At 30.3% G+C, this 27656-nt stretch overlaps 1 protein-coding gene across 1 annotated transcript; it reads left to right on the plus strand.

The window, feature by feature from the left end:
- The first annotated feature begins 6711 nt into the window (after positions 1-6711).
- On the plus strand, positions 6712-27105 carry Pgi (glucose-6-phosphate isomerase). Its single transcript, XM_075381981.1, has 11 exons — positions 6712-6926; positions 7016-7109; positions 9392-9583; positions 11426-11506; positions 12173-12388; positions 14399-14638; positions 15892-16031; positions 17736-17919; positions 24243-24447; positions 25852-25918; positions 26342-27105. Exons 1-11 carry the CDS (start codon positions 6796-6798, stop codon positions 26463-26465), a joined length of 1674 nt encoding a protein of 557 aa, XP_075238096.1. The 5' UTR covers positions 6712-6795; the 3' UTR covers positions 26466-27105.
- Positions 27106-27656: the final 551 nt, after the last annotated feature.

Here is a 27656-nt window from a genome sequence, read left to right on the forward strand (position 1 = left end):
TGTCATATAGGTAATAATATTAATGTTTCATGTTTTATTACTGTTTTAATGTGTAATTAATTTGTAATATTAATCAACTGATGATGAGGAATTTCCTCGAAACCACTTTTGATACATAGAAAAGAAAAAGGTAAAAAAAGAAAGAAAATTAATAAAATAAGGTAAGAGCTCTTATTGATTCTGTACTTTGGTGGATTGTGCTGAATTTTATTTATGCTTTACATTTATATATATATATATATATATATTTAAAACAGTCATGCATTATGTAAAATCTTTAGCCTTAAAAAATGAAAATATTCATATTTTAAAGCCAGGAATAAGGAAAATATTCATATTTAATAACATGATTGGAAATTATTTTAAAAGACCTCATAAGCACACAAAGGATTAAATTAATACAAAAACTACATCTCTAGCAATCTAGCTAAACAGTTGATACTTCCTTGTGACATACATTTTGATGATAGACTGAGTTGAAGCAGTGTATGTGGAACATTTTTTTTTCATAACAGAAGTGGCACAGTAATTTGTTGCTCACAATCTTTTTACGACTGTTACACATTTAAAGCAACTGAGATACTAGGAACACTACTGAGATTTACTTTCTCTGAGAAATTTATGTTTCAGTTAATCCCTGTTGTAAACTAAGTAAAAGTATCACTTTCGGACCTGAATATCACCTCCACCCCTCCATTTTATGGTATACTGTTACACAACATTATATTCAATGAAGAAGGCAGCAGAAAACTACTACATTTCTTGATTTCTCTAGTAAATCCAGTTTGGGGCTATTATTTCCTTAAAATAGCTGTGTCATTTTTTACTGATTTGTGACTCATGTCAGGTTATCTACAATCATTAAAGCAAGAACACTTATTAACTGCAGTATTTTATATTTTGGATTAATATAAATACGTTAGTTTAAATCCCATAAAATACACTTAACAAACAAATAAGTTTATTTTTTCCAGTATACAGTGAAAGGTTTCTTAGTTAAAAATGATAAATGATAAATTTTGAAGGTATTCAAAACGATAAATTATTACTGACAAATCAAATTTTAAGTAAACCAAGATAATTTTTACTCAAGTCAAGATGATACATAAGCACACCATATTTTAATAATCATACTACATTTTGATATTCCTCACTGAGTTTGAGTGAACGATGACTACAAAACTAATTGAAAATGTTTTTATCTTAATAAAAAGGGATGTTATCATTCAGTTTATCATTAATAGAAATTTCAAACAGTATTCATCAACAACTTTCAAACTGTAAAGGCATTGATAAGATTTAAAATAAGCTAGGATTAAGTATTATTAAAGATAATATATATTTTTATCTGTATTAAAAAACAATAATATTGCGCATCTAAAAATTTTCCTCAACTTTGTTAAGATGCTAAATTAATGTCTCACAGTTATTACTACTATAGTGTTCTAATAATGAAATCTTTAAGAGGCATATTCTAACTAAGTGGAAAAATTTATATTGTTAATTACAGGCAACTTTCATTACAGCTCACAATTTCTAAGCTAAGTAAAAAACAAAATTGAAACAGTTACCAGATTACATCCAGGAAAATAACTTATTCAACAATGAACAACATGGTTTTAGAAATAGCTGACTATGGCTGTTGTTTTGCCTATGATAAGTAATTATACAGAAAGATGACATGCATTCAAAATTCAATAATCTTGGTATATTTTGTTATGGCCATTGAGTTAAATCATCAATAAACAAGAAAATCTCCTTTATGAATCATGAGACCTTGCCGTTGGTGAGGGGGCTTGAGTGCTCAGGGATACAGAGTAGCTGGACCAAAGGTGCAACCATATCGGAGAGGTATCTGTTGAGAGCCAGACTAAGGAATGATTCCTGAAAGAGGGCAGCAGCACTTTCAGTAGTTGTTAGGGGCGTGAGTCACAATGACTTAAACGGCCATATCAACATCACTCAGTCCTCTGAGTACTGTGCAGATGAAAGCAATGGAAAACTACAGCTGCTTTTTTTCCAAGAAAATGTGGCACTCTGCATTTTCATATAACAATGATAGAGGCGCCTTCCTTGGTAAAATATTCCGAAGGTACTAGTCCCCCATTCGGATCTCCAAGTGGGGACTACTAAGGAAGGGGTCACCAGAAAATTAAAAAATAACATTCTACGAGTCGGAGCATGGAATGTTAGAAGTTTAAAAAAGGTTGGTAGGCTAGAAAATTTAAAAACGGAAATGGATAGGATAAATGTGGATGTAGTAGGAATTAGTGAGGTTCGGTGGGAAGAGGAAGGCGACTTTTGGTCAGGTGATTTTAGATTAATTAACTCAGCTTCAAATAATGGGCAGGCAGGAGTAGGTGTCATAATGAGCAAGAAGATAGGGAAGAAAGTAGAGTATTTCAAAACGCATAGCGATAGAATCATTGTAATAAGGATAAAATCAAAACCTAAACCGACAACGATTGTTAATGTCTATATGCCTACAAGCGCCCGTGATGATGATGAGGTAGACGGTGTATACAAAGAGATTGATGAAGCAATTAAACACATAAAAGGAGATGAAAATTTAATAATAGTTGGAGATTGGAATGCAAGCATTGGAAAAGGCAAGGAAGGAAATATAGTGGGGGAATACGGGCTGGGCAAAAGGAATGAAAGAGGGGACCGACTTATAGAGTTTTGCACGAAGTATAATTTAGTAATTGCCAACACCCAATTTAAAAATCATAAAAGAAGAATATACACTTCGAAAAAGCCAAGCGATACTGCAAGGTATCAGATAGATTATATCATGGTTAAGCAAAGATTTAGAAATCAACTCGTTGACTGCAAAACTTACCCTGGAGCAGACATTGATAGCGACCATAATTTGGTGATAATGAAATGTAGATTAGGGTTTAAAAACCTGAAGAAAAGGTGTCAGATGAATCGGTGGAATTTAGAGAAGCTTGAGGAAAAGGAGGTAAAGAAGATTTTTGAGGAGAACATCGCAAGAGGTCTGAGTAAAAAAGATAAGGTAGAAAATGTAAAAAAGAAAAGGAAGAAGAATGGGAGAATGTTAAAAAGGAAATTCTTAAATCAGCAGAAGCAAACTTAGGCGGAATAAAGAGAACTGGTAGAAAACCTTGGGTTTCATATTGCAGCTGATGGATGAACGTAGAAAATATAAGAATGCTAGTGATGAAGAAAGTAAAAGGAACTATCGACAATTAAGAAATAATATAAACAGGAAGTGGAAAGAAGAGTGGATAAAGAAAAGTGGAAAGAGAAATGAACATTGGTAAAATAGACAGAGCATACAGGAAAGTTAAGGAAAATTTTGGGGTACATAAATTAAAATCTAATAATGTGTTAAACAAAGTTGGTACGCCAATATATAATATGAAAGGTAAAGTCGATAGCTGGGTGGAATATATTGAAGACTTATACGGAGGTAATGAATTAGAAAATGGTGTTATAGAGGAAGAAGAGGAAGTTGAGGAGGATGAAATGGGAGAAACAATACTGAGATCTGAATTTAAGAGAGCATTAAACGATTTAAATTGGAGAAAGGCTGCTGGAATAGACTGAATACCTGTAGAATTACTGCGCAGTGCAGGTGAGGAAGCGATTGATAGATAATACAAACTGGTGTGTAATATTTATGAAAAAGGGGAAGTTCCGTCAGACTTCAAAAAAAGTGTTATAGTCATGATACCAAAGAAAGCAGGGGCAGATAAATGTGAAGAATACAGAACAATTAGTTTAACTAGTCATGCATCAAAAATCTTAACTAGAATTCTATACAGAAGAATTGAGAGGAGAGTGGAAGAAGTGTTAGGAGAAGACCAACTTGGTTTCAGGAAAAGTATAGGGACAAGGGAAGCAATTTTAGGCCTCAGATTAATAGTAGAAGGAAGATTAAAGAAAAACAAACCAACATACTTGGCGTTTATTGACCTAGAAAAGGCATTCGATAACGTAGACTGGAATAAAATGTTCAGCATTTTAAAAAAATTAGGGTTCAAATACAGAGATAGAAAAACAATTGCTAACATTTACAGGAACCAAACAGCAATAGTAATAATTGAAGAACATAAGAAAGAAGCCGTAATAAGAAAGGGAGTCCGACAAGGATGTTCCCTATCCCCGTTACTCTTTAATCTTTACGTAGAACTAGCAGTTAATTATGTTAAAGAACAATTTAGATTCGGAGTAACAGTACAAGGTTAAAGATGCTACAATATGCTGATGATATAGTAATTCTAGCCGAGAGTAAAAAGGATTTAGAATAGACAATGAATGGCATAGATGAAGTCCTACACAAGAACTATCGCATGAAAATAAACAGGAACAAAACGAAAATAATGAAATGTATTAGAAATAACAAAGATGGACCCCTGAATGTGAAAATAGGAGGAGAAAAGATTATGGAGGTAGAAGAATTTTGTTATTTGGGAAGTAAAATTACTAAAGATGGACGAAGCAGGAGCGATATAAAATGCCGAATAGTTCAAGCTAAACGATCCTTCAGTAAGAAATATAATTTGTTTACATCAAAAATTAATTTAAATCTCAGGAAAAGATTTTTGAAAGTGTATGTTTGGAGTGTCGCTTTATATGGAAGTGAAACTTAGACAATCGGAGTATCTGAGAAGAAAAGATTAGAAGCTTTTGAAATGTGGTGCTATAGGAGAATGTTAAAAATCAGATGGGTGGATAAAGTGACAAATGAAGAGGTATTGCGGCAAATAGATGAAGAAAGAAGCATTTGTTAAAATGCTTCTTAAAAAAAGAAGAGACAGACTTATAGGCCACATACTACGGCATCCTGGAATAGTCGCTTTAATATTGGAAGGACAGGTAGAAGGGAAAAATTGTGTAGGCAGGCCATGTTTGGAATATGTAAAACAAATTGTTAGGGATGTAGGATGTAGAGGGTATACTGAAATGAAACGACTAGCACTAGATAGGGAATCTTGGAGAGCTGCATCAAACCAGTCAAATGACTGAAGACAAAAAAAAACAAGAAAAATGTGTCACTCTATGATAATTTTTAAATTTTACCATCTTTTGTTGTAATAATAATGATTGGGTTTTTTACTTTTTCTTAACGTATAAGAAGGTAATAAAAGTCAATTTTGACACAAACATTAGTATTCAACTAACTGTATTTTTATATACTCTATTCTAATGGAAAAAAATCGATACAGCATCAAAAAAAGTGTCAATACGTCTTTTACCCTCTTAAGTTACACAGTACTCTCACCAAAAATTTCATAATTCAGTACTGTACAAGTGTAATAACATTGTTTTCAGATAAATAACTGGTTACCATGTACAGTTACTATATACTCATATAGTAATAGGTAATACTATATAATACTATTTATTTAACTTATACTATATAATTCATTTAATAATAGTAATTTCTATATACTTACATAGTATATAGTTACTATATACTCAACCTACCAATCGGCCAATTTAATATTTAAGACTAATTAGACAAGGTTAGTAAGCATTAGGTTATGTTTGCTGATATTGTACAAAGTTAAGAAACTTTTAATTTTATCTTTCTAATTTAATCTCATTAACGTTACATTATAATTTATTAGTAACTTAAGTCAGTATGTACAAATTTCAATGAAGTATATTTTATAATAAATAATAAAAATTAAATACAGTTTATAAAAAAATGTGAATTGAAATGTCCATTCAAATTGAAAAGGCCTTTCAAATTCAAAACATTACACTCACCACTACAGGAATATGTAATTTTTTGATTTTTCAATTTAAATTTGTTATTGGTCAAAAACTATAATACCGTGAGACATTTTTTGTATATTTAAAAATGAAAACAACATATGCCAAGATTATTGACTTTTGAATAGGCGTCCAAATATATTTCTAAATAAATACCCTTTGATAATAGATCTCTGGAGTGAATGAGTTCTTACCTTAGTAACTAAAGTCAGTATATTGAAACACTACTGATAAGAAATTTTTCTACAGGAATATGTGATTTACATGAAAAAAAAAATGAATTTGCAGATATGCCATTACTACATTCTTGTTTTCATATTATGTGGGGTATTTTTTTAATGATTACTTTGAATTCTGAAATAAGTGGAATTGCAATATAATCTAACAGTAAACAATAAATTGATGATACTCTTATCTTTTTGTGTTTGTTTTACCATAGTTTTATGCTGTATCATGTACCTTTTGCTATTCATAATTTTAATATTGGGTAATCAAACAATTATTATGATTATGTTAGTTATTATTTTATTTAAGATTTTATTGTTTTATGTATTCCTTCATTCATGCTATATTAATTGTCTTGCCACCATTCATTGTACTTCTAAATAAGGAAATAAAAAAATAAATTATATTTTAAAAAACATTTTCAAACACTTCATTGATTACTGTTGTATAATTATTTAAGAGTTATAAGACCGAATAATTTAATTTTTAATTTATAAGTATTAAAAAACTTTTTAGTGGTAACATTATTTTTCTAGTGTTTTAAAACATTAGGAAAATATAAATTTTCATTATCTCTACTAATAAATATTAATCTATCAATACTTCTCTTGATTATTAAATACATAATAATCATAAATAATTGGCTCGTAATTGGTTCGTAAATTTGAATCCTTCCCTCCATTAAACATATGATGTTGCTATGGAATCTACCAATAAACAATCGCCTACAAATAGGCTACTCAGTCATTATCTACTCTTTGACCTGTGAGGGGTTATTTGACTCCTCTGTTGTTTTGAAATCTGCTCTAAATTATAGTGAACATGGACGGTAAACCAAAATTAACTGAGGATCCAACTTGGCAGAAGTTGAAAGACTATTATGATAAAAATGGCAGTAAAATTAATATTATGGAATTGTTCGCCACTGATCCAGATAGATTTGAAAAGTACAGGTAAATATGAATTTATTTAAGCATTAACCGACTTTCACATGACCTCTAATCAGCGTGAGACCGAAATTAATTTTTTTTTTATTTTACAGCATTAAACTGCCCACGCCAAACGATGGGGAAATTCTTGTCGATTATTCAAAAAATCTTATTGACGATGAAGTTATGTCTCTTCTATTGCAATTGGTAAGTGTGATATAACCTAATTTTGACATTTCAGTGTTATTGTTGATATCCCATTGTTGCAGCCTTATAATGTATTTTATTAGCCTTATTAAATACAAATGAAAATTGATCGGATTTTGTGCAAATTAAGTTTCCTAGCCCGAATTTTAAGTCCTTAAAATTTAAATTTAAATTTTTTATATTTAGTATTGTGAATTAAAATAGCGTCTTGTTAGGCCAAAAAAAAATTGTAATAATTTCTTTTTGACTTTGTCATTGATTTGTATTTTGAAATATTCTACTGTTGAGAAAGAGCCTTTGCAAAAATGTGCAACATTTTTCAATTTTTTATAAGAATTTTCCTGCTTAGCAATTCTACCTGATATTAAGGTTTCTGTACACACTTCATGGTGCAATATTTTTACCATTCATATTTCTGAACGTTTTGCAACCATGGATGTGCACATTTTTTAATTTTAACTAATTGTAATACATAGTCATTCAATAACTGGTTTTTTGTAAAGTATCTCGTTTCTTTTCAGCATAAATAGCTTTCTGATTTCAGTAGGTCAAGGAATATTAGCTAATGAAAATATTATCTTGGTAACCTTCAAAGATTTCAATGTACGGAAATCTAGGAAAACCAGGTACATAAGTGATAAGTCTGCCAGGCACAGCTTTTTTGGAAATATTTAGCAGGTAAAGCAATATCAGAGGATATTTTGATTTCGTCAAACAGGAATTTTAGAGTTCTCTTAATAGGGATTGGTCCTTACACATATAGATAGAAATTAGTTGACATTATTATACAGATCTTAAATTATTTTTATTTCTAGGTAGAAATAAAAATTTTAGCATTGAAACTGTTACAATAGTAACAATAGTATCCATTAAAGTTCAATGGTACAGTAGTAAACTAATATATTATGATATTCAAAAAGTATATAATTTTAGTATTATAATTTTTTATTGTACTACTGAAGACAACTGTGTAAAACATTCCCAACTGTATATTAATTTTAATATACAATTAATATAAAATAGTCCCTTTAATATGAAATTAATATATTGTTGAATCACCTGATTTTAGTTTTAGTATAGTCTTATAGAACTTACATAATGTGCTTAACGATCGCTTTATTTCCTGGATATCTCTTTATATTACAAATTTCAATTTTTGTAATATAAAAAATTGTTTGCTTCTGCCCCTCCCTCTGAATACCTATATCCGGTAAACAGAATGACATGAAGCTGCTTAACTAATTATTCAGATTTTAAATAGAGAAAATTTATAATTTTATTTACAGGAATCTATACAGTGGTGGAAGAGAAATTCATTGTGAAAATTTACCTAATTTTGAGATTTGAAAGATTTACGTTAGCTTGTCAAATCTAAAGTAGGCTGAACTTTAAATCATACATTTTCTTTCTAGGTATAAAAATTCTATATTTCAACATTGATTTATTGTCTTAAATTTAACCTAACCTTTTTGACCTAGTATTTTTGAAGCTTTTATTTTTATTTTTGAAACTTGCATACATCATTTTTCAATGTAATATCTTGCTTTGGAAATGATTTGCCAGTGGATTGTAAGGTTTTCGATTCTGGCTGATATCACCAATAGGTGTAAAGTGGGGGAGCATTTGAGTCTTTGCTTTTATAGAGACTGCTTCCCCTGCTGCCATTCCGTGCTGGCTTGTTTGGATTCAGACGTGTAATGATGGACCCAAGTTCTGTTGCAGGTGAAGATTTCATTCAAAAATTCATTCCCTTCTGCAAACCATGCTGAAAGCTCTTGACAAATGTCAGAGACCTGCAAATGCCTGAATTTGTGTTCTGCTGTCAAAAGGTGAGACCCATCTGCCACTTTATGGAACCCTAGGTCTTTTTGTCATAAACCCACCAGGTTGGTCAAGGAGCTAACTTATTGCATATCAGCTGAAGAGTTCTAACGCTCAAATCTTAGTGTATGGATTTGAATACTAGCTCCTGGATGAAAAATCATGTGAATGCTTTAACGCTGGTGTTAAGGATGATCATGTTCATTTTCAACCTGTTAATGTCCTTCCTTAAACTCTTATGCAGGCAAGCATGAAAGCCCTTGACAGTGTTTGATCCATAAACTGTGCAATCAATCTTTGCAGAATTTCCTCTTGTTTTACACCTTCATGAGGGAAAATCTAATGCGTTGTGCAGTGGAAGGATTCACCTGTTGCTCTGTCGTTAGTACTACTGCCAAACTGGTATTGTTAATCTTATAGTTTCCTAATTGGATTTACAATTTATTTTATTTTTTCCTAAGGCCAACTCAAGACAAGTTGTTGCTGCAAGAGATGCGATGTTCACTGGTGAAAAGATAAACTTTACAGAAAATCGTGCTGTACTTCATATTGCACTTCGTAACCGCTGCAATAATCCAATATATGTTGAATGCAAAGATATCATGCCTGAAGTAAATGGTGTTTTAGAACATATGAAAGCATTCGCTAGTCAGGTAATATTACAATTTATTTTTGTGAATATCAATACTTAACTTTATATTTATAGCAGTTGAACTTGCAGTTTATATTTTTATTTTTGTATTTAAAAACATATTTAAGTAAAGTACAGGCTGAAAGTAAATGTCAAAGTATAAGCTGAGAATGTCAAAGTACAGGCTGACAGTAAAAAACACAGGAAGTTATGATGCTATATTTCTATAAATTGTTTTAGCAAAGTAAGTTGTAAAATGCTTTTCCATCAGTTTGCCAACTCTCCTAAATTAAAATTGTTGGAGCTTAGTGGTCATCAGAAAGTACATGGAACAAGATCCACATGTTAACTTTTTGCAGAGTAGTTTGAGGGTAATTGATCTGACTTGAGTGGCTGCTAAAACCTTGAATTGGTATGTGTAAGAGCTACGGTGAATTGACAAGATGAAAACAAAAACATGCAAATTATCCACATCTTGTGTATGTAAAGAAAAGGCATGATCTTTCTTCCCTGAAATAGTTTTTTAGAGAATTTTTTTTGAAATATTCTTAATTTGAAACCAGTAGTGGTTTTTTTATATTGATCTAGTTGAAAGCAAGCATTAAAATCAAATGTGGCATAAAATTTGACTTGAGGAAACTTACAGTATGGTATGTTTTAACTGTGTTCAGAAACAATATGCAGCATGTTATATATTTGCTTACACAGATAAGTGAAAAGTGATATACTACTATTGAAGGTTAAAATGTACTGCTGTAAAAAAATCCATATTTGTGAGATATTGTTAGAAAAGACTGCAGAGTAAACCATCCTTAGGCACTTCCAATTCTTAATGCAGTATCACTAAATTTTAAATTGGATATTTAAAATTTAAAAAAAAAAAGTATGGATTTGAAAAAATTGCAGTAGCAAATATTTTGTAATATTACATCACTATGTATAAGTGATGTAATAAAAGTTTTAAAAAAAATTTTCTTTACTTTGTAGTAAGTTACTTTACCATATATATCTTTACCATATATAAATTCGCTGTTCATTATGCATCAGAGGGCTCCATGAATTAGGATAGAAAATAGTATGCATGTCGGAGTAATGACCTTCGGGTAGGTCATTATACTGAAAATCTTTTGGTCAGTTATAATTTGAAGATAAATTTAATCAGTAGCTGACCTTAGAAAAAATCAAGTAGTTAAACTTTGCCTTCTGGATTCTCATTGAAAATTTGTTAAATTTTTGAGTTTCAGTGAATCTGGGAACGTGTATTTTTTTAACTCCTGATGATTGCTTTTAACTCTTTACTTCAAGTAAGCTGAAAGATCTAGAGCTTATCTCAATGTGTGCTGATAAGGTGGATTTTATAATGGCTATATTAATATGATTTTTTCCTCATTTATGTTGTCAAAGAAAACTTTGTCAAAGGCCTTGGAAAAAAGGCAGGCTAACATAAATATTCATTGCCTCAGCATTTCTTAGGTAAAAACTTTGCATGTATTTAATCAGGTTTTACCAAAAGCCCAAGTTACATGTAAGAGTCAGCATAAATTTGAACAAGTGTTTTAAATTTCCCTTTGTAATATCCAAAGGACGTTTGTTTTGAATAGACCTAATATTTACTAAGTATTTTTCTCCATATTCATATTTCAATAGGATTACATGTAGTTCTCTACATATTCAAAAGGATATCGTATTTCAAAAGGATTATATGCAGTTATTTTCAGTTATATTTAGTTCTTTTCATATTTCAAAAGGACTGTATGCCGTTTATGAACTGCACTGTTACAACGTTTCTGTATCGTGGAGCAGTTAGGGGTTTATATAAAACATTTGCTTAAGTTTATTATCATAAGTGATTTTTCTGTTGTAGGTAATTGAAAAACAGTGGTTAGGTTACACTGGAAAACCAATTGAGGATGTTGTTAACATTGGAATTGGTGGCTCTGATTTGGTAAGTATAAAATTAAATTTGTTTTATCTTAAGAATATTTTTTTATTGGATTGTTACTGTTGACATTCAGAAAGTTTACAATGAAAGTTACTACTTCTAAGAACTGAAATAATTTCTCTAGTAATCTATTTTGGTTTGTATACAAATTAAATCAGATGTTTTAATAGCTTTTAAAATTATTATTTAAATTATTTTACAAAGATCAGAATGTTAAGACTTTGTGGTGTTGATCAATCAAGCTACTACTAACTTGATTGCAAATTATATTTTCTGTGAACTGTTGTACAATCAGAGCATTAACTTTTATAATGATTTAAGGTTAAATAAAAAATTAAAGCTAGTTTTCATTAATGTAATAAAAATCCAATTTAAAAATTACCTTACCTAAAGTTTATAATGTTCATTATAGTGAGTTAATTCAAAAAAGGAATAGATGAAAAAAATCTGTAAGCTTTAATAAATTTATTAATGTAAATAATTTAATTCTGCAGGTAGAATGTCTACCAATAAAATATATTATATTAACCTCAATGAATTGAGGTTGTTAAAACCTTTAAAATTGTAGCTGTTCTTTAATCATTTTGTGGAAGAAAGTTATATCTGTATTCAGAAAAATGGTATAACAGTTTTATGCATAATTAAAGTATGTTAATTGTTTAATTTTAGGGACCATTGATGGTTACTGAAGCTTTGAAGCCTTTTGTAATTGGACCAAAAGTACATTTTGTATCTAATATTGATGGTACACACTTAGCTGAAGTTCTTAAGAAGATTAACCCAGAGACTGTGTTGTTTGTTATAGCTAGTAAAACATTTACCACACAAGAGACTATAACAAATGCTTCATCAGCAAAGAATTGGTTTTTAGAGACTGCAAAAGATGTAAGTTTTTATTTGTTTATTGAAATAAAAGGGAAATAATTTATAGCTGATAGTCTGTTCAGTTTAGAGAGTTATTTTTTGATAAATTTTTATGAAATATTTATATGCAGTTTCTCATAGCCTCAACATTGAAATTCTGTGAAATATGTAGTTAAAATATGATAAAAAATGATGAAACTGTAAACAAAATGAAAATTCAAAAACTGGTTGTCATTGAAATACAAATATTTATCAAAGCAGTGAACTATTTTTAAAAACTTAGTTTCATGTGCCTGAGAAATATTACCTAAGACTAATGGCTAAAAACTTTTACTTTTTTAAGTCTTCAAACTATTTAAGGTTCAAAGATTGTTAGTAAAAAATGTACAGTGACTTAGGATCAGATTTAGAAGATTTGTACTCTACATCCTATGGTCACCAAAATCTACAATGCAGTTGCCAAAATAAACTATTGTGAAAAACTGACAAATCAAAGATCTTTCATGGGACTTTGCCAATTCAACTTGTCCTCTGCCAATTGCTGTAAGGACATGAGCAGCTACCCTATGGGTATCTGATTTTGCAAGAAAATTCACCACTATGCATACAATTGATATTTTAGTGTTTAGAGTGACCTGCTAAAGTACTGCACCTCCAGGCTGTGCTTCCTTTGAAATTAAATAATTAAATAGGTTGACTGATACAAAAACAGGAATGGTTAAAAATCAGTTCAGCAATTATTGAGATTATCCATAAATTTACTATGTTTTATCCTATAATATTCATATTCTTACATTGTTTGTGACCAACATTCTAAATATTACTCTACACTTTTAAACAATTTATTTTTATTCAATTTGTTCATATTTATACATTCTATTTTACTGTACTACTTGTAATATTCTATGTTTAGAAATTACTATACTGGATTATGAGTACCTGGCCTACATTCATTGGATTTTCTACAAAATTAATTCTTTATATGTAAGGTTCAAAAAATTGTAGACTTTGGCTACATCAATTTTTTTTTGTACAAAAGATTAAAGATTAAAACAAATATAAAAAAGTGATATCATTCACTAATAAAATACTTAAATTAAATTATAAGGCAAGCTTTTCTCAAGGGCTAAATCACAATATTTTTTATAGAACATTTTCATTCAATTTTGATAACATTATCACTAAGTACACATTTGGGTGGTACAATAAATTTTGGTGGACAGTACTGCTTAATTGCATCTAGATGGATCTTGATGCCTATCCCTGTACACTGCTACATGAGCTTCCTGAAGTAGCTTTCTATATGATCTGTGCTGGAGTTTGTCCCATATTGTTGATCCCCATAACCTTTCAAGGTGTAAAGTACACGATAAGTATTATGTATGGCTCACCTTAAAATAACAAAACCTTCCCTTTTAATTTAAATCATTTAAATTTAATAATGCTAATATATGGGTTTCATTTTCTACCTGAATACTTAATGGTAGACAAATTTTCTTGTTACTACCCCCCCCCCCCCAAACAACAAAAGCTGTACACTTCTCGTAGACAATTCCAATCTGCAATACTTCTTTTAGCCATGGTCTTAACTTTCATACTAATTCATGCTGGTCAGTTAGTATACCCTTGAATAAAATAGGAACCTAGAATATTGCATAACCAATTTACATGCATACATAATTTTATGACATGACCGTTTATTACTACAGGTTTATGTATAAGTGCAAATTTGCATCATTTATGTATGTGGAAATCAAGATAACTTTCTTTTGTTAGGAAGAATACCAGTTTGCTGTAAGATGGAACTACAGTTTCCTTAGTACCTGGTAAATTCCAAATTTTCATCAGCAGTCATGAAGTTATTTGAATAAGTAAATATAGTAGAATGGCGAGCAGGATATGTCACACAAGTTTACATTGTTAGTTGTGAATACTATAAGATTATTAGATCATCTTATTTAAGCTTAAGTCAATTTTAATAATTTGCATGAGTGAGTGTTGTAAAAAAGTAATTCTTTGTTTTATTTTCAGCCTGCTGCTGTTGCCAAACATTTTGTTGCACTTTCTACGAATGCAGAAAAAGTTAAAGAATTTGGTATTGATACAGCAAATATGTTTGGATTTTGGGACTGGGTTGGCGGTCGCTATTCACTTTGGTCTGCTATTGGACTTTCCATTTGCCTTTCTATTGGTTTTGATAATTTTGAAAAATTACTCTCTGGTGCTCATTATATGGATAGACATTTTGTAAATGCACCACTTGAAAAAAATGTAAGTTGTAGAAAGTTAGTGTAATTTAGCATTAGTCTGTAGCTGCTAATTAGTGTAAATCAAGGCTAGTTGTAAAAATTATCACTAAAATCTTATCTTACCTAATTTTATTTCATAATTGTAAAGAAATTTTATAATTGAGCAGTATTTTGGTTAAGTTGAATTGAAACAAGATAAAAACAGCACATGAAAATACAAGAGTTTTGGGAAAAGATGCTTATAAAAAACTGATCTAGCTAACAAAACTTTTCACTGTATCCACATAAGGGTAAGCTTCTGCATAAAGGTAAGCTTCCACCTAATCCTTTTTGTGAAATAGCATCTAGCATATATTAACTGGAATTTTTTAGTTTTGTTCAGATTAACAAATTGAAGCAATGAGCTTATTGCAGTACTCAGAAGTGAAAACTTTTTTTGCAAAAATTCCAAAACACATTGTCTAATTAACTTTGCATTAGCATGGTTAGCGTTATAGAATGGATGGCATGAATTATCTAAGATGAACCAGATTTTTTATTTCTCTGACCGGTGATTTTAATGAACTGAATGTACTGTAAGCAATGTATCATTATAATGTACTGAAGCCTCATTTTTGACATATTTCCAAAAATTCATATTGAATCTGGACCAACAATCCTATAACTACTTTTTTCGTTTTTTTAAATTGTTCACTACATATAGCATAAGTTTTTTCTACACATATTTAACATATACATTTAACTAAACATACATTAACTATTGCTTTTGTAACATAGCCTGTATTTTAGTCTTAGGACAACATTTTTAATATTTATAACTTAATGTTTTACCCATATTAGGAAAGAGAACACTTTTTGCCAATGTTACATAAATGAAATAATCTTACATATCAAGGATAAGTTATGCCTAATGATGCCAGCTCAAAGGTTGAGTTGCATGGATTATGGCAACAATAATGTTAGCAAGGAATTGGAAGATACTGATTATAAAGGTGGGGCTGTTCAATTGAAGGTTTTATTTAAAAACTTATGCATAAAACCAATCAATTCAGTTTTTGCTTTTTAAGGCAAAATCCACTGTGGTTGTTTGTATGGTTGAAATTGTAGTAAATAGTTGCATAAAAGTTAATTGCAGTATTGTAAGTTTATTTTCATTAGTAAACTAATTTAAAAATTAAATTAATTAAATTAAAATTAAATTAATTAATTAATTTTTTAATTAAGAAATTCAATTAATTTAAATTCTTAAATACTGTTACTTTTTCTATTCTCAAGATTCCTGTTATTTTGGCATTGATTGGTATATGGTACAATAATTTCTTTGGGGCTGAAACACAAGCATTGTTACCTTATGATCAATACATGCATCGTTTTGCTGCTTATTTTCAGCAAGGAGATATGGAATCTAATGGAAAGTAAGTTATCATTTTTCTACATGTCTAAAATTACTGAATGTTATTAGCAAAATGTAAGTTATTTTGCCCTGTGTTATTTGCAAAATGTAAGTTATTTTGCCCAAAGTCAGACCAGTTTGACTTGCTCTCGCATTTGTTTTATCTTTTGTCTAATAGAATTGTCATATTTATATTTTCTAATCTTTTAAAATCAAATCACTAACCTTGTCTTTAAGATCTTTGAAGTTTGTTATAAGACTTGCATGATAAAAAAACGAATGCATAATAAAAAAAGTGTACATTGTTTTTTATGCTTTTTACTATTTTTCTATTTAGTATCAAATGATTTTTCATGATGTACAATTTTTCTGTAACAGTCCTAGTTTTTTAATGCTTACCACATTGCTCGTTTTCCACAGCTGTTTTCTATGGTATGGCAAAAGTTTATTAAAATTTGTGTACCTGCAGCAGTTAGTTTTGTGTAGTGATATTCATTGTAATTTAGTTAACCATTAATTCCTACTGCTTAGTTTTTGTTAAATATTTCAAGCTCTGTCAAATTCAGTATTTAATCACTTGACATTTAATTTCTAGCAGTAAGTTTTCTCCACTTTGTGCAATTGACATTTAAGTGTTCTTACCTTCTACATAAAATACAACACAGCCTCATTGTGATAAAACACTGCTTTATGGAGGTATCTTTTAAATAACACTGATTTTATGGAGGTATCTTTTAAATAAGAGACTACCTTTTTTTATTTGTAAGAAAAATATGGTTATAACTTTAGCATGTAACCTTGTACATACATCTTGTACATAGGCCGCCATGCCATACTGTGAACTGAGGTCTGTAAATAAAGTAATAATGGTTCAGAAAAACATTTTATTTACAATCCAATTGTTATTTACAATCCAATCAGCTTCAAAATAGATCACTTGGGAAGCCACACAAGCAATGCTTCAAATGGTTTTCCTGCTCTTCATAGCAGTGTTGGAACTCAGAAACTGGAATATCCTTCAGATGCTCGGTTATTTTTTTTGTTCCTGTTTCAAGTCTGGAACAGGAAAGTCGCAGGGAGTCAAGCCAAGTGAATAAGGTGGCAACTCATTGAGATGGCAGTGTTATCTTTGATGGATTCTCATGCGAGCAACTTTTCCACAGTCTTTCAAGAATTTCTCTGTTAACATATTTGCTTTTTTGGGATGTGGTGTTTGAAGTGTGTGCCAGTCCTTTCTCTAACTTTTTAGAAAATCTGTATGTTTCAATTCGCCCTAGGTCATGGCACGCTTAAAAACTATTAGTTTTCTGTTCAACACTGAAGTTTTTGGGACCAATTTTGCACAAACTTTTCATGTCAAATTCATTATCAAAATTCAATTTCTGCAATTATTACGACAGTTAATGGGCCAGTTTTACAGTGTTCAGTCTGATTCACTGAACATTGTCACTTTTTGTTCTGTTGGCCATCTGAAAATGCAAGCTAAACCTTCCTAATCCCTCCTAAAATAAAATAAAATATAATTTATCTTTTACACTCAAATGTACTAGTAGTATGCCCAGACTGGTTGGAGTAGTAGCTCTGTTCTTGATTACTTATAAAAAAGTTAAATGTTAAACTTTGTTAGGATAAACAAGGAAGTAAACTTATGATTTCTGGCAGTTAGAACCTAATGTTTGAATAATTAAAAAAATAACTGAAATAAATTTTTGTAAAAAATCTTTAGGGCTGTAACAAGATGTGGTGAGAAAGTAACATACAGTACTGGACCAATTGTATGGGGTGAACCAGGAACAAATGGTCAGCATGCATTCTATCAGCTGATTCATCAGGGAACTAGGCTAATACCTGCTGATTTTATTGCATCAGCTGTCTCCCATAACCCAATTGGAGACTCATTACACCATAAGGTAAAAATGTTAAAATTTATTTAAGGTAGTGTGTAAGGTAGTTATAGTATTTAGCAGTGTCTAAAATGAGTAATGTTTCTCTAACAGATTTAAACATATGTTCTGCAGTTACTGTCTGCCTTATATATTAAAGTAGCAGAATTTTCTGAAATCCATTAACGCAGAGCACTAAAAATTACTGTGCAAACCTTTATTCATTTATCTAGACATTCCTTACAGTACATTGTAACAACAAATAGAATTTTTAAAAACTTCACTTATACTTGATAACAGATTGTTCAGTGTATACAAAAAGAAAAAGTTAAACCAGACTACAGTTAAATCTGACTACAAATTTAACAAGGTGTGGATAACAATTTATGCAGATTGGATAAAAAAGCTGGACAGATTACCAGACAGATAGTACAATTGTACTTATTAATTCTGGATTACATAAGGTAAGCATCAATTACACAACCAATGGATCAGCAGGTAACCTTACATTGCACTACTGAAAAAGAAACCTGAAAAAAATTGTAACCGTTTGAGAACGAGACTCCCTACCTGCAGGAGTGCATTTCTGAATTATCAAAAGTATGGACAAATTAGGTGGTTTCAGTACCACAGTGAAAGAATAGTATGAAATGACACTAGTGCAGTTAAAAATTGGAATTTCCTTTGAAATTGTGAGACATAACATACTATAGTGTTAGTTCTCTGAACCAATAAAAGCCCAGCAGGAGGAGAGATTTTACAAGTCATTGTACTTGTCAGGTACTTGATTTTCAAGGATACTTGACAGTATTTTTGAATATCAAAATAAATGTGAAACTTTTAAATGCAGTAAAATTACTCACAGAAATGACTTGAAGAAAATTTACTTTAAGCAATAAAGTAATAAAACACACTGCAATTATTGTATCAGCCTATCAAAACTAAATAATGCATTATTAGTGTTTGATAAAAAAACACTTTTTAAAGTTAGTTTATTAAATTACTGTATAAAAAACTAAAAAATTCATTGATTAGCATTAAAAAAAAATAATTTAAAAAATATATTTGTAATAACATTAATTTAATGTGAACCTAAAACATTAGGTACTTATTGTACTTATTTTAAGAATAAGTACAAGAAGCTTCATTCTTAAGTGAGGTTGTCCCCCTTACCTGAGGTACTCAATTTTATGTAATATGAATATTAATTTTTTTTTGTCACACTAGCAAACTAACAGTATTATGTTTTTTCACTAGTGCTAGTGAAAACATAATTTTAATTAATCATAAAACATGATTAATGAATTAAAACATGAGTTCATTATCCCCTACATGGGCTGTGTTTATTCATGAGCATGTATAAACCGTCAATCGACCAGAGAAATATTAAATTTTATCATTTCTAATTTCCATTAATGGTTTACTCATAAATAATCACAAGTTTTAAGTATTTCATTAAATTTAATAATTTCTCTAGTTTTATGACCTTATACTCTTCTGGTTTGTATTATGTTACTGTAATTAAACAGTAATTAGTAATTAACCCAACTATTCTATATATTTGTTTACTTAACAAAATTCAATCTTCAGATCAAACTATCCAACTTGTTCAGAGCACATGAATGAATTTTTCAGGTCTAGCAAATTACAGATGAAATTGGCTTCTGACATTTTTGGGTTCTTGATCATCAAATTTAACTCATTTATATTATTCATCTCCTTCTAATTTTGGAAATTTAATTTAAAGAATTTTCTGTAATGAAATAAAATCACGATTGATAATAAAGAAAATGAAAGGAAAATAATTACTGTGAAAGCAAACTTTTAAATTTAATATAATAATGTGGTCCAACAAACATATAAAATTAAAATCTTTAAATTTACATTCACTACTATTTCAACTTTTTGAAAAAATTTATAATCCACTGCAATGGCATAGTCAGTTATACAGTACACGTTACTAATCGTATTCCCATTTGTTCAAAGAACCTCATCAATATCTGACAGTGCAGAAAAATTCATTCATACAATATCTTTAAAGTACGTTCTTGTAACTTACAACACTAGTTTGAAATGTAAAATTAACATTGAAAAAACCATATTTATAGAAATATATTAATCTATAGTACTGGTGAATAGGCCACCAGGGCCTATTACAATACTTTGGGATTATATTAATTTCAATGTTAGTAATTCTACATGGAACTCTATCTTAAAATCAAGTATTCATAATTTTAAAATAAATATATATATATATATATATATATATTATTCAAACTGTGTTTTCTCAAAACAGATTCACAGAGAAAATCTGTTGTATACTGTGTATACAATCTCTGTATCTGTGTATATATATATATATATATATGTATTGTATACACTATTATTCAAACCGTGTTTTCTCAAAACAGATTTTCTCTGTGAATCTGGAGGAGTCTTTTTAAGCTTTAGGAGCAAATACGACTGCAAGATAAACTGGTGTGGAAAGCCTCAATATTGGGAAAGTTTTGAGGAAATTTAAACCATTGGGGTCTATTCACTCAAGCAGAAAAATGGGTAGTTTTCCTGTTTTCCGTGCTGTTCTGGTATCAGTTGTGATTAGTCGTATAATCTTTGCCATATATTTACAAACATGACCAGCTCTTAGTGTTGGAATTTGGAATAGCAAGGAATTCAGAACTTGCAATCAAATTTTTTTTTTTAGTATTTCTTTATAGATGGTGCATTGTAGTCCAGAGTTTGATGATTTTTTGCTCAGAATTCTTGATGTGAAATTTGGACAGTAATTAAAAAAATAGCTCAAGAAAAAGGTTAATACCAGTGTATGCTTTTACTCTGAAGGTGGATGCCATCCCTCTTGGGGGTGGAAATTACATTTAAAATACTGTAGATATCAATAGAGAAATAAATTCTAAGCAAATACATAAATACTTGGGTTTTAGATGTTGCATGTATAGAAATGTTGCATCTAAAATTAATAGCTTTATTTTTGGTAATTTTCTCAAATAATTTTTGGTAATTTTTTCAATAACTCAAGTTATTTATGAAAAATTGTTTAAAAATTTCTATACATGCAACATGAACAGTTATGCCTCAAAGTAACTATGTTCACCAAAAACTGGTCGAACCTTTCAACCTTAAAACTAGGATATTTCAAGACTAATTTTAAATATTTTTAAAGGCCTCTGATTTAGCTTTTACCAGAAAAAATTAGTCTGTAAAACAGAATGATTAGTCTGTAAAATGGTTCTTGCATTTTTGGGAAAAAAATAGCAATGAAACAAATGACTTTTCTGCAAGAATTGAAATTAAATGTAATTCTTGCTAACAATATGGAAGTTATGACAGTTTTTCAAAACCTGTCAAATTTGAAAAAAGGTTGGTTCAAATTTGAAAATTTCTGTAGAATAAAGAGATCGCTGTAAGAAGTTTGCATTCTGAGTGTGAAGCCCACCTTCCCCAACATTTCAAAAATAAAATGTTTATTATTAATGGAATGAATTTATTTTAAATAAATTTAATGCTGAATTGAAAACGTTCTGTGGTAGTTGGGATTTATAAGGCTGGTTTTTAAGGTTTGGGATGTTACATTGACAACTCAGCAATGTTTTAAGTATGTGTTACGTCATAAATGTGTTTATTCTACACATTTAAATGATTTTGAGCTACAAAACCATTCCTTATTAATTCCTTATTAGATCCAAGATGTTGGTTACTCAGAATTTGTTATAAAATAAATTAAATTTGCTGTTGTAAAATTGCTTGGAAAAATGTCAGTCATAGTCAGTAATGTCAGTCAGTAATGTCATAGTCAGTAATGTCATAATCATACAGTCAGTAATGTCAGTCAGTAATGGCATACAGTCATAGTCAGTAATGGCATACAGTCAGTAATGGCATACAGTCATACAGTCAGTAATGGCATACAGTCATACAGTCAGTAATGGCATACAGTCATACAGTCAGTAATGGCATACAGTCATACAGTCAGTAATGGCATACAGTCATACAGTCAGTAATGGCATACAGTCAGTCAGTAATGGCATACAGTCAGTCAGTAATGGCATACAGTCACAGTCAGTAATGTCATACAGTCAGTAATGTCATACAGTCAGTAATGTCATACAGTCATACAGTCAGTAATGTCAGTCATACAGTCAATAATGTCATACAGTCATACAATCAATAATGTCATAGTCACAGTCATACAATCAATAATGTCATAGTCACAGTCATACAATCAATAATGTCATAGTCACAGTCATACAATCAATCTGATAAGACCATCACTGACAATCGGCTAATGAATTTCTAAATGATTAACACCAGTAAGTCTTCTGGCATCATCAGTGTTTATTTTTCTTTTTACAGTGAAAAATCCTTTAAGCTAATGGATATGTTTCATTTAGTAGTAATAAATTGATAATACTTCAGTAACCATTTAGCATAGCTGTGGTGATTGATTGTACAAAGATTATCTTTTTTACAACTATATTTCATTATGGTGGTGCCTACACTGGCACACATACCCTATTTTCATTAAGAAATTTTCAAGATTTCATTGAGGTTGTTAGAAATACCGTGCTGTGTGCAGGTCACTTTCAATCAAGATTGAAGGGAAAATACCTATATCTGCCTTTTTGCACGAGTTGGGTTGGACATAGACCCTTATGGTTTAAATTTCTTCAATTTTCCAAACATGAGACTTTCTGCCAAATACTTATTTCCACTTTGCCGGAGTGATTTACCAACCATGAAACTTTTCAATTGGCTAAAAAGGTTTCCATCATGCAACGCTTTTTTGCAAATATATTTTTCAAACCATTTTTAACCACCCTTGATCAGGTGGTTAAGCACCTTCAAGCAGTAATAATAATACTGTTTACATAGCAGCGACAAAACCAGTTTTGTTTCTAGTCATGTTCAATGTTCATTGACCCTTGGGATTCTGACTACAGAAAATTATTTAATAAATACAAATGATTCCATAAATCAGGTTTTACACACCATCTGATTTGTTTGGCACACTATTTATACGAGGGTTATTTTTTTTTTCAAGATCCGATTGGACCTTGAAAAAAAATTTTACTTCCAACATATTTGTTGTAGTGTGGTACCAACTTGTCATAGCGGTACTCCTTGTCATAGAATGGAGCTGCCTGTGTTTTGTCATAGAATGGAGCTGCCTGTGTTTTCAGCCATGTTTCTACGCTGGTCTGCAGCTCGATGTCTGTGCTAAAATGTTGTCCTAGCCAACATTTCATGTGAGCAGAGGTGAAAATCAGATGGAGCCAAATCCCGGGCTGTATGGTGGGTGATCACTTTCCATCAAAAACACTGCAGGAGCTTCTTTGTTACAGCTGCAGTGTGTGGCTGAGCATTGTCATGGAGAAAGACAATGCCTGATTCAACATTCCTCTCCGCATATTCTGAATTGCCCTTTGTAGACGTTGAAGAGTCGCGCAGTGTGAAGCTGCAGTGATGGTTATGCCACGTTCCATGAATTCCACCAAGAGAATCCATTCCAGTCCCAGAACACAGTAGCCATACTTACTGGGAGAATGAAAATGCATCCACTGTTTTGTTTTTTCAGTTTTGAAATGGACCCATGTCTCTTCCCCTGTGACAATTTTGTTCAAAAAATCTTCTCCTTCGTTGTGGTAGCGCTGTCCATTCTCATAGTTTGTGATGGTCGGACAGGATCTTGAGAACCCATCTCTCTACACAGTTTGCAGTACTGGAAGTCTCTCACAATGGTATAGAGCTGACCTTGAAATTTCAGGAAACAAATCACTCAATACAGTAATTGTGAACTGACAATCTTCTCGAATTGCCTCATCCATTTGCTCAATGAATAATCAGTTGACACTCACTTCCTTCCCTGACATCTGTACGTCCTGCTTTAAAGTTCCTACACCATAGTCTCATAAAGTCTCACCATACACATTACTTATTTGTCGATGAATTTCAGCTGCATTACACCCCTCAGCCTGAAGAAATCGAATTACCGCACGCACTTCACACTTGGTGGGAGATTCTGTTGATGGCCATACTAGATGCTGCGCAACAAATATGCGCAAAGGTTCATCTGATTTTTGCACTTGTTTTTATTTGGAGACTGATTGGACCTTAAAAAAATAACCCTCTTACAAACTGCTTTCCCAAATCGTAATGTTATCTACAAATGAAATAAAATGTATAACTTAACCACTAGAAATGGTGAATCATGGAGGTAAATGCAGTTGGTTGGTTATTCCTATTATTATATTAAAATATGATTAAAACTGGATATTTTAGTTAATAATTTTAGAACTGGATTCTAGGTTAATATCTGTCCAATTTTATTATAGATACTACTTTCAAATTTCCTTGCGCAAACTGAAGCTTTAGCCAAAGGAAAAACAGAACAAGAAGCACGTGTAGAACTGGAGAAAACTGGAATGTGTGGTTCTCACGTAGATCGTCTTCTTCCACACAAGGTATTCCCTGGGAATAAGCCCACTAACTCAATTGTAGTGCAGCAGTTTACACCATTTACACTTGGAGCACTCATTGGTAATTTTATTTTCATTTACTTAATTGAAAGTGTTGAGTATATGTACTTCATCATTCATCTTTTTTTTTTGGGTTTGACATTGACTAATGATTCTCAACTGAAGAGAAAGTTATTCCAAACTGTGCAGACTGACATATGATCTAGGCCAGCAGTGCATAGTTTTACACAGTAATAGCTTTTGACTGTAAAAACCTCAAAAAAACTTAATATTAAAAACTCAAAGTGCAATATTTATACTTACAAAACAATATTTACAAAACAACTTATTCTAGTTTGTACAATTTTTGCCTATCAACTAATCATTTATCATGTTTCACTCCAAATAAATAATTCAAACTTACCTCATTCTAAGTATCTGCTTTATCAGCCTTACATCAGATTTATCAATGAAGAATTGATCCAAGGAAATTTTAATTTTGTAAATTTCACTTGTCAAATTTATTTTTATTTAATTTAATTTCTGCAATTTCTGAAGAAAAAGGGTAAAAAAGTTTTGTACCCAAATTTTTTAAATGTTTCTTGTATCTTTAACAGACTTACATAGTAAAAATAAAAATAGTTCAAGCTAGACATTAAAATATCAATGAAAATGTTTTTATACTATATAGTACATATTGTATTTCACTGTAAAAATTTGTAACCATGTGTTTGATGTCTGAGACAAAACTCATGTTTTGTTCAATTACTTTATATTCTGTATTTATTAAGGAAATATTATTTTTTTTTTTAATATTTCAGTAAATGAGTTTCAGTATTTAAAAAAGATTTTTTATCTTGTTGACCACAAGCTGTTCAATCTCTGGTCAGTGTAAGAAGTTCAAGTGCAATAAGAAATAAATGCCATTGACATTGAAACCTTATGAATTGCACAGAAGTGTTATGCATTAATTAGGAATATTGATAAATTGAAAACTAGTTTTGTGCTAAGTTCTTGATGTGAGGTTATGTATTCCACAAGTCAGCATGGCATGTATCAGTCATTTTAGTAACTGATTTGATTTTGAAAATGAGTTTGATAGTGAAGATCCTAATTATAATTCTGAAGAAAGTGATAAAGAAAATGTCATTTTAGACAATTGTAGTGAAAGGCAAGGTAATGATGATAAATCATTACACCAATGTAGGTCTACTAATGTGCCAGAAACCTGGGTTTACATCCAGAAAATAGTTTCCAGAAATATCACAAAACATGGTAAAATTGCTTATATTTAAAAAAATGATCAAGAAGTTGGGAGATCAAGTGCATCACTTGATTTCCTAACTGGAGGATAAAGGGGTTAAGGGTGGTGGGTAAAGCTTATAAAAAATGGGGTTTATAATATAAAAGATTTATTAATATATTTATTTATTAAATATATTTATTTTATTTATTTATTTTATTTAATTAATCTTTTTTTCTCTAGTTATGTACGAGCATAAGATTTTTGTACAAGGTGTAATTTGGGATATCAACTCTTATGACCAATGGGGGTAAGTACATTTTTTATTAGTTGTAATACAAATTATGTAAAAAAAATTATACAAATTAGTAATTATGTAAATTAGTTATTATACAAATTACTTCTATTTGGATATTTAAAAAATATCCATGTATTTATATACTAAATGTAAAAATGTAAATAATAAATAGCATACACTAACAAATAGGGTGTGTGTGTGTGTGTGTGTCTGTGTGTGTGTGTGTGTGTGTGTGTGTGTGTGTGTGTGTGTGTGTGTGTGTGTGTGTGTGTGTGTGTGTGTGTGTGTGTGTGTGTGTGTGTGTGTGTGTGTGTGTGTGTGTGTGCGCGCGCAATGCAGTGCGCACAAAGCAGTGTGCGCACACACACACACACAATTTTATTAAAACTTGCTTTTTTATATATCCTAGTTAATTTTGTTTTTTTTTTATTTTAGAGTTGAACTGGGCAAGCAACTAGCTAAACAAATTGAACCGGAATTACAAGATAAAACCCCTGTTACTTCTCATGATCAATCGACAAATGGCCTTATCAATTTCATAAAGAGTTTTTTCCCTTAAACATCATATCCTTTTCCTTGATTCTAGAAAATAGAGTAGGAATGACTTCAATTTATTACACAAAAACTTAAGACTAATCTAATACTGCCATCTAAAATTATATAAATTTAATGCAAAATTGTACTGAAATTGTATTTTGAAATGTAAAATATACATTTAAGAAAATAATAATGGTATTTTTTTAATAGCATTCGTAAAGAAAATTTATTTGTTCATAACATTATTTATTTATTTTTTATATTAATATACTTTATTATTTCAATTCATTAAGATTACTTTGTCACTTGTGCAATACTGTAACATTACAATTTTCCACCATATTTATAAAAGAAATGATCATTTGGAGTATTTTAAGCAATAACTGTTATATTGATATAGTACATTCCCATCATGAGTAAACTAATTAAATTTTTTTAAGAAGCAAATAACCTTCAGCAATAATTTTCTAATGTGGTGAATAGTTGTAATTATATATATATATATGTGCTTTGTGATAAGGTATATATTTTTCCTTTTTGCTGTAGTTGGGTTTATTATCTTAACTCTTTTCCAAAGTATACATACTGATTAGTAGAAAATTTTTATATGTTGTGAATTGTTTGTATAATAGCTGTGAAATAAATGACTATATTTTTCAGTATTTCTAACTTATCAAACCTTTTTCCTCACGCTCTTTTGTTACCACTTTAAAATTTCCTTAGTCCTATATTATCTTCACACATGCCATTTCTGTATTGTTTTATGGTAAGTTATTACATCTCTGAAAATGTGGTTTTTCAGTACTTATTCAGTACCCAATAATTGCAGATTAAATATCAGAAAATGTGTGGTACTGATGTTTCGCTTGTTTAATGGCTTCATAAACTGAAAAATTTATATTTTTCAAAATAAAAATAGAATAGAATATGAAAGATTACAAAGTATTAATCTTTGTAAAATAATTTTATTAAATTACTGTATTTGCCCAGACTATAGAAAAAAATTGTAATTACATTACAATACCCCCTGTACAATGAATCTCTGGACAGATGGTCTGCTTCTCATTTTTCACCATATCTAATGAGTCAAATGTATTATTGTTTTGGAATAAGACCAGAGGTAAGACACATAATATAATACCATATAATATATTGTTCGTTTATACTTACGATAAATTATTCCTGGACAAAAATTCTAGAAATGGTCAACTTA

This window comes from Lycorma delicatula, chromosome 1, assembly GCF_047948215.1.
Source record: "Lycorma delicatula isolate Av1 chromosome 1, ASM4794821v1, whole genome shotgun sequence".
Classification (NCBI taxonomy): Eukaryota; Metazoa; Arthropoda; class Insecta; order Hemiptera; family Fulgoridae; genus Lycorma; species Lycorma delicatula.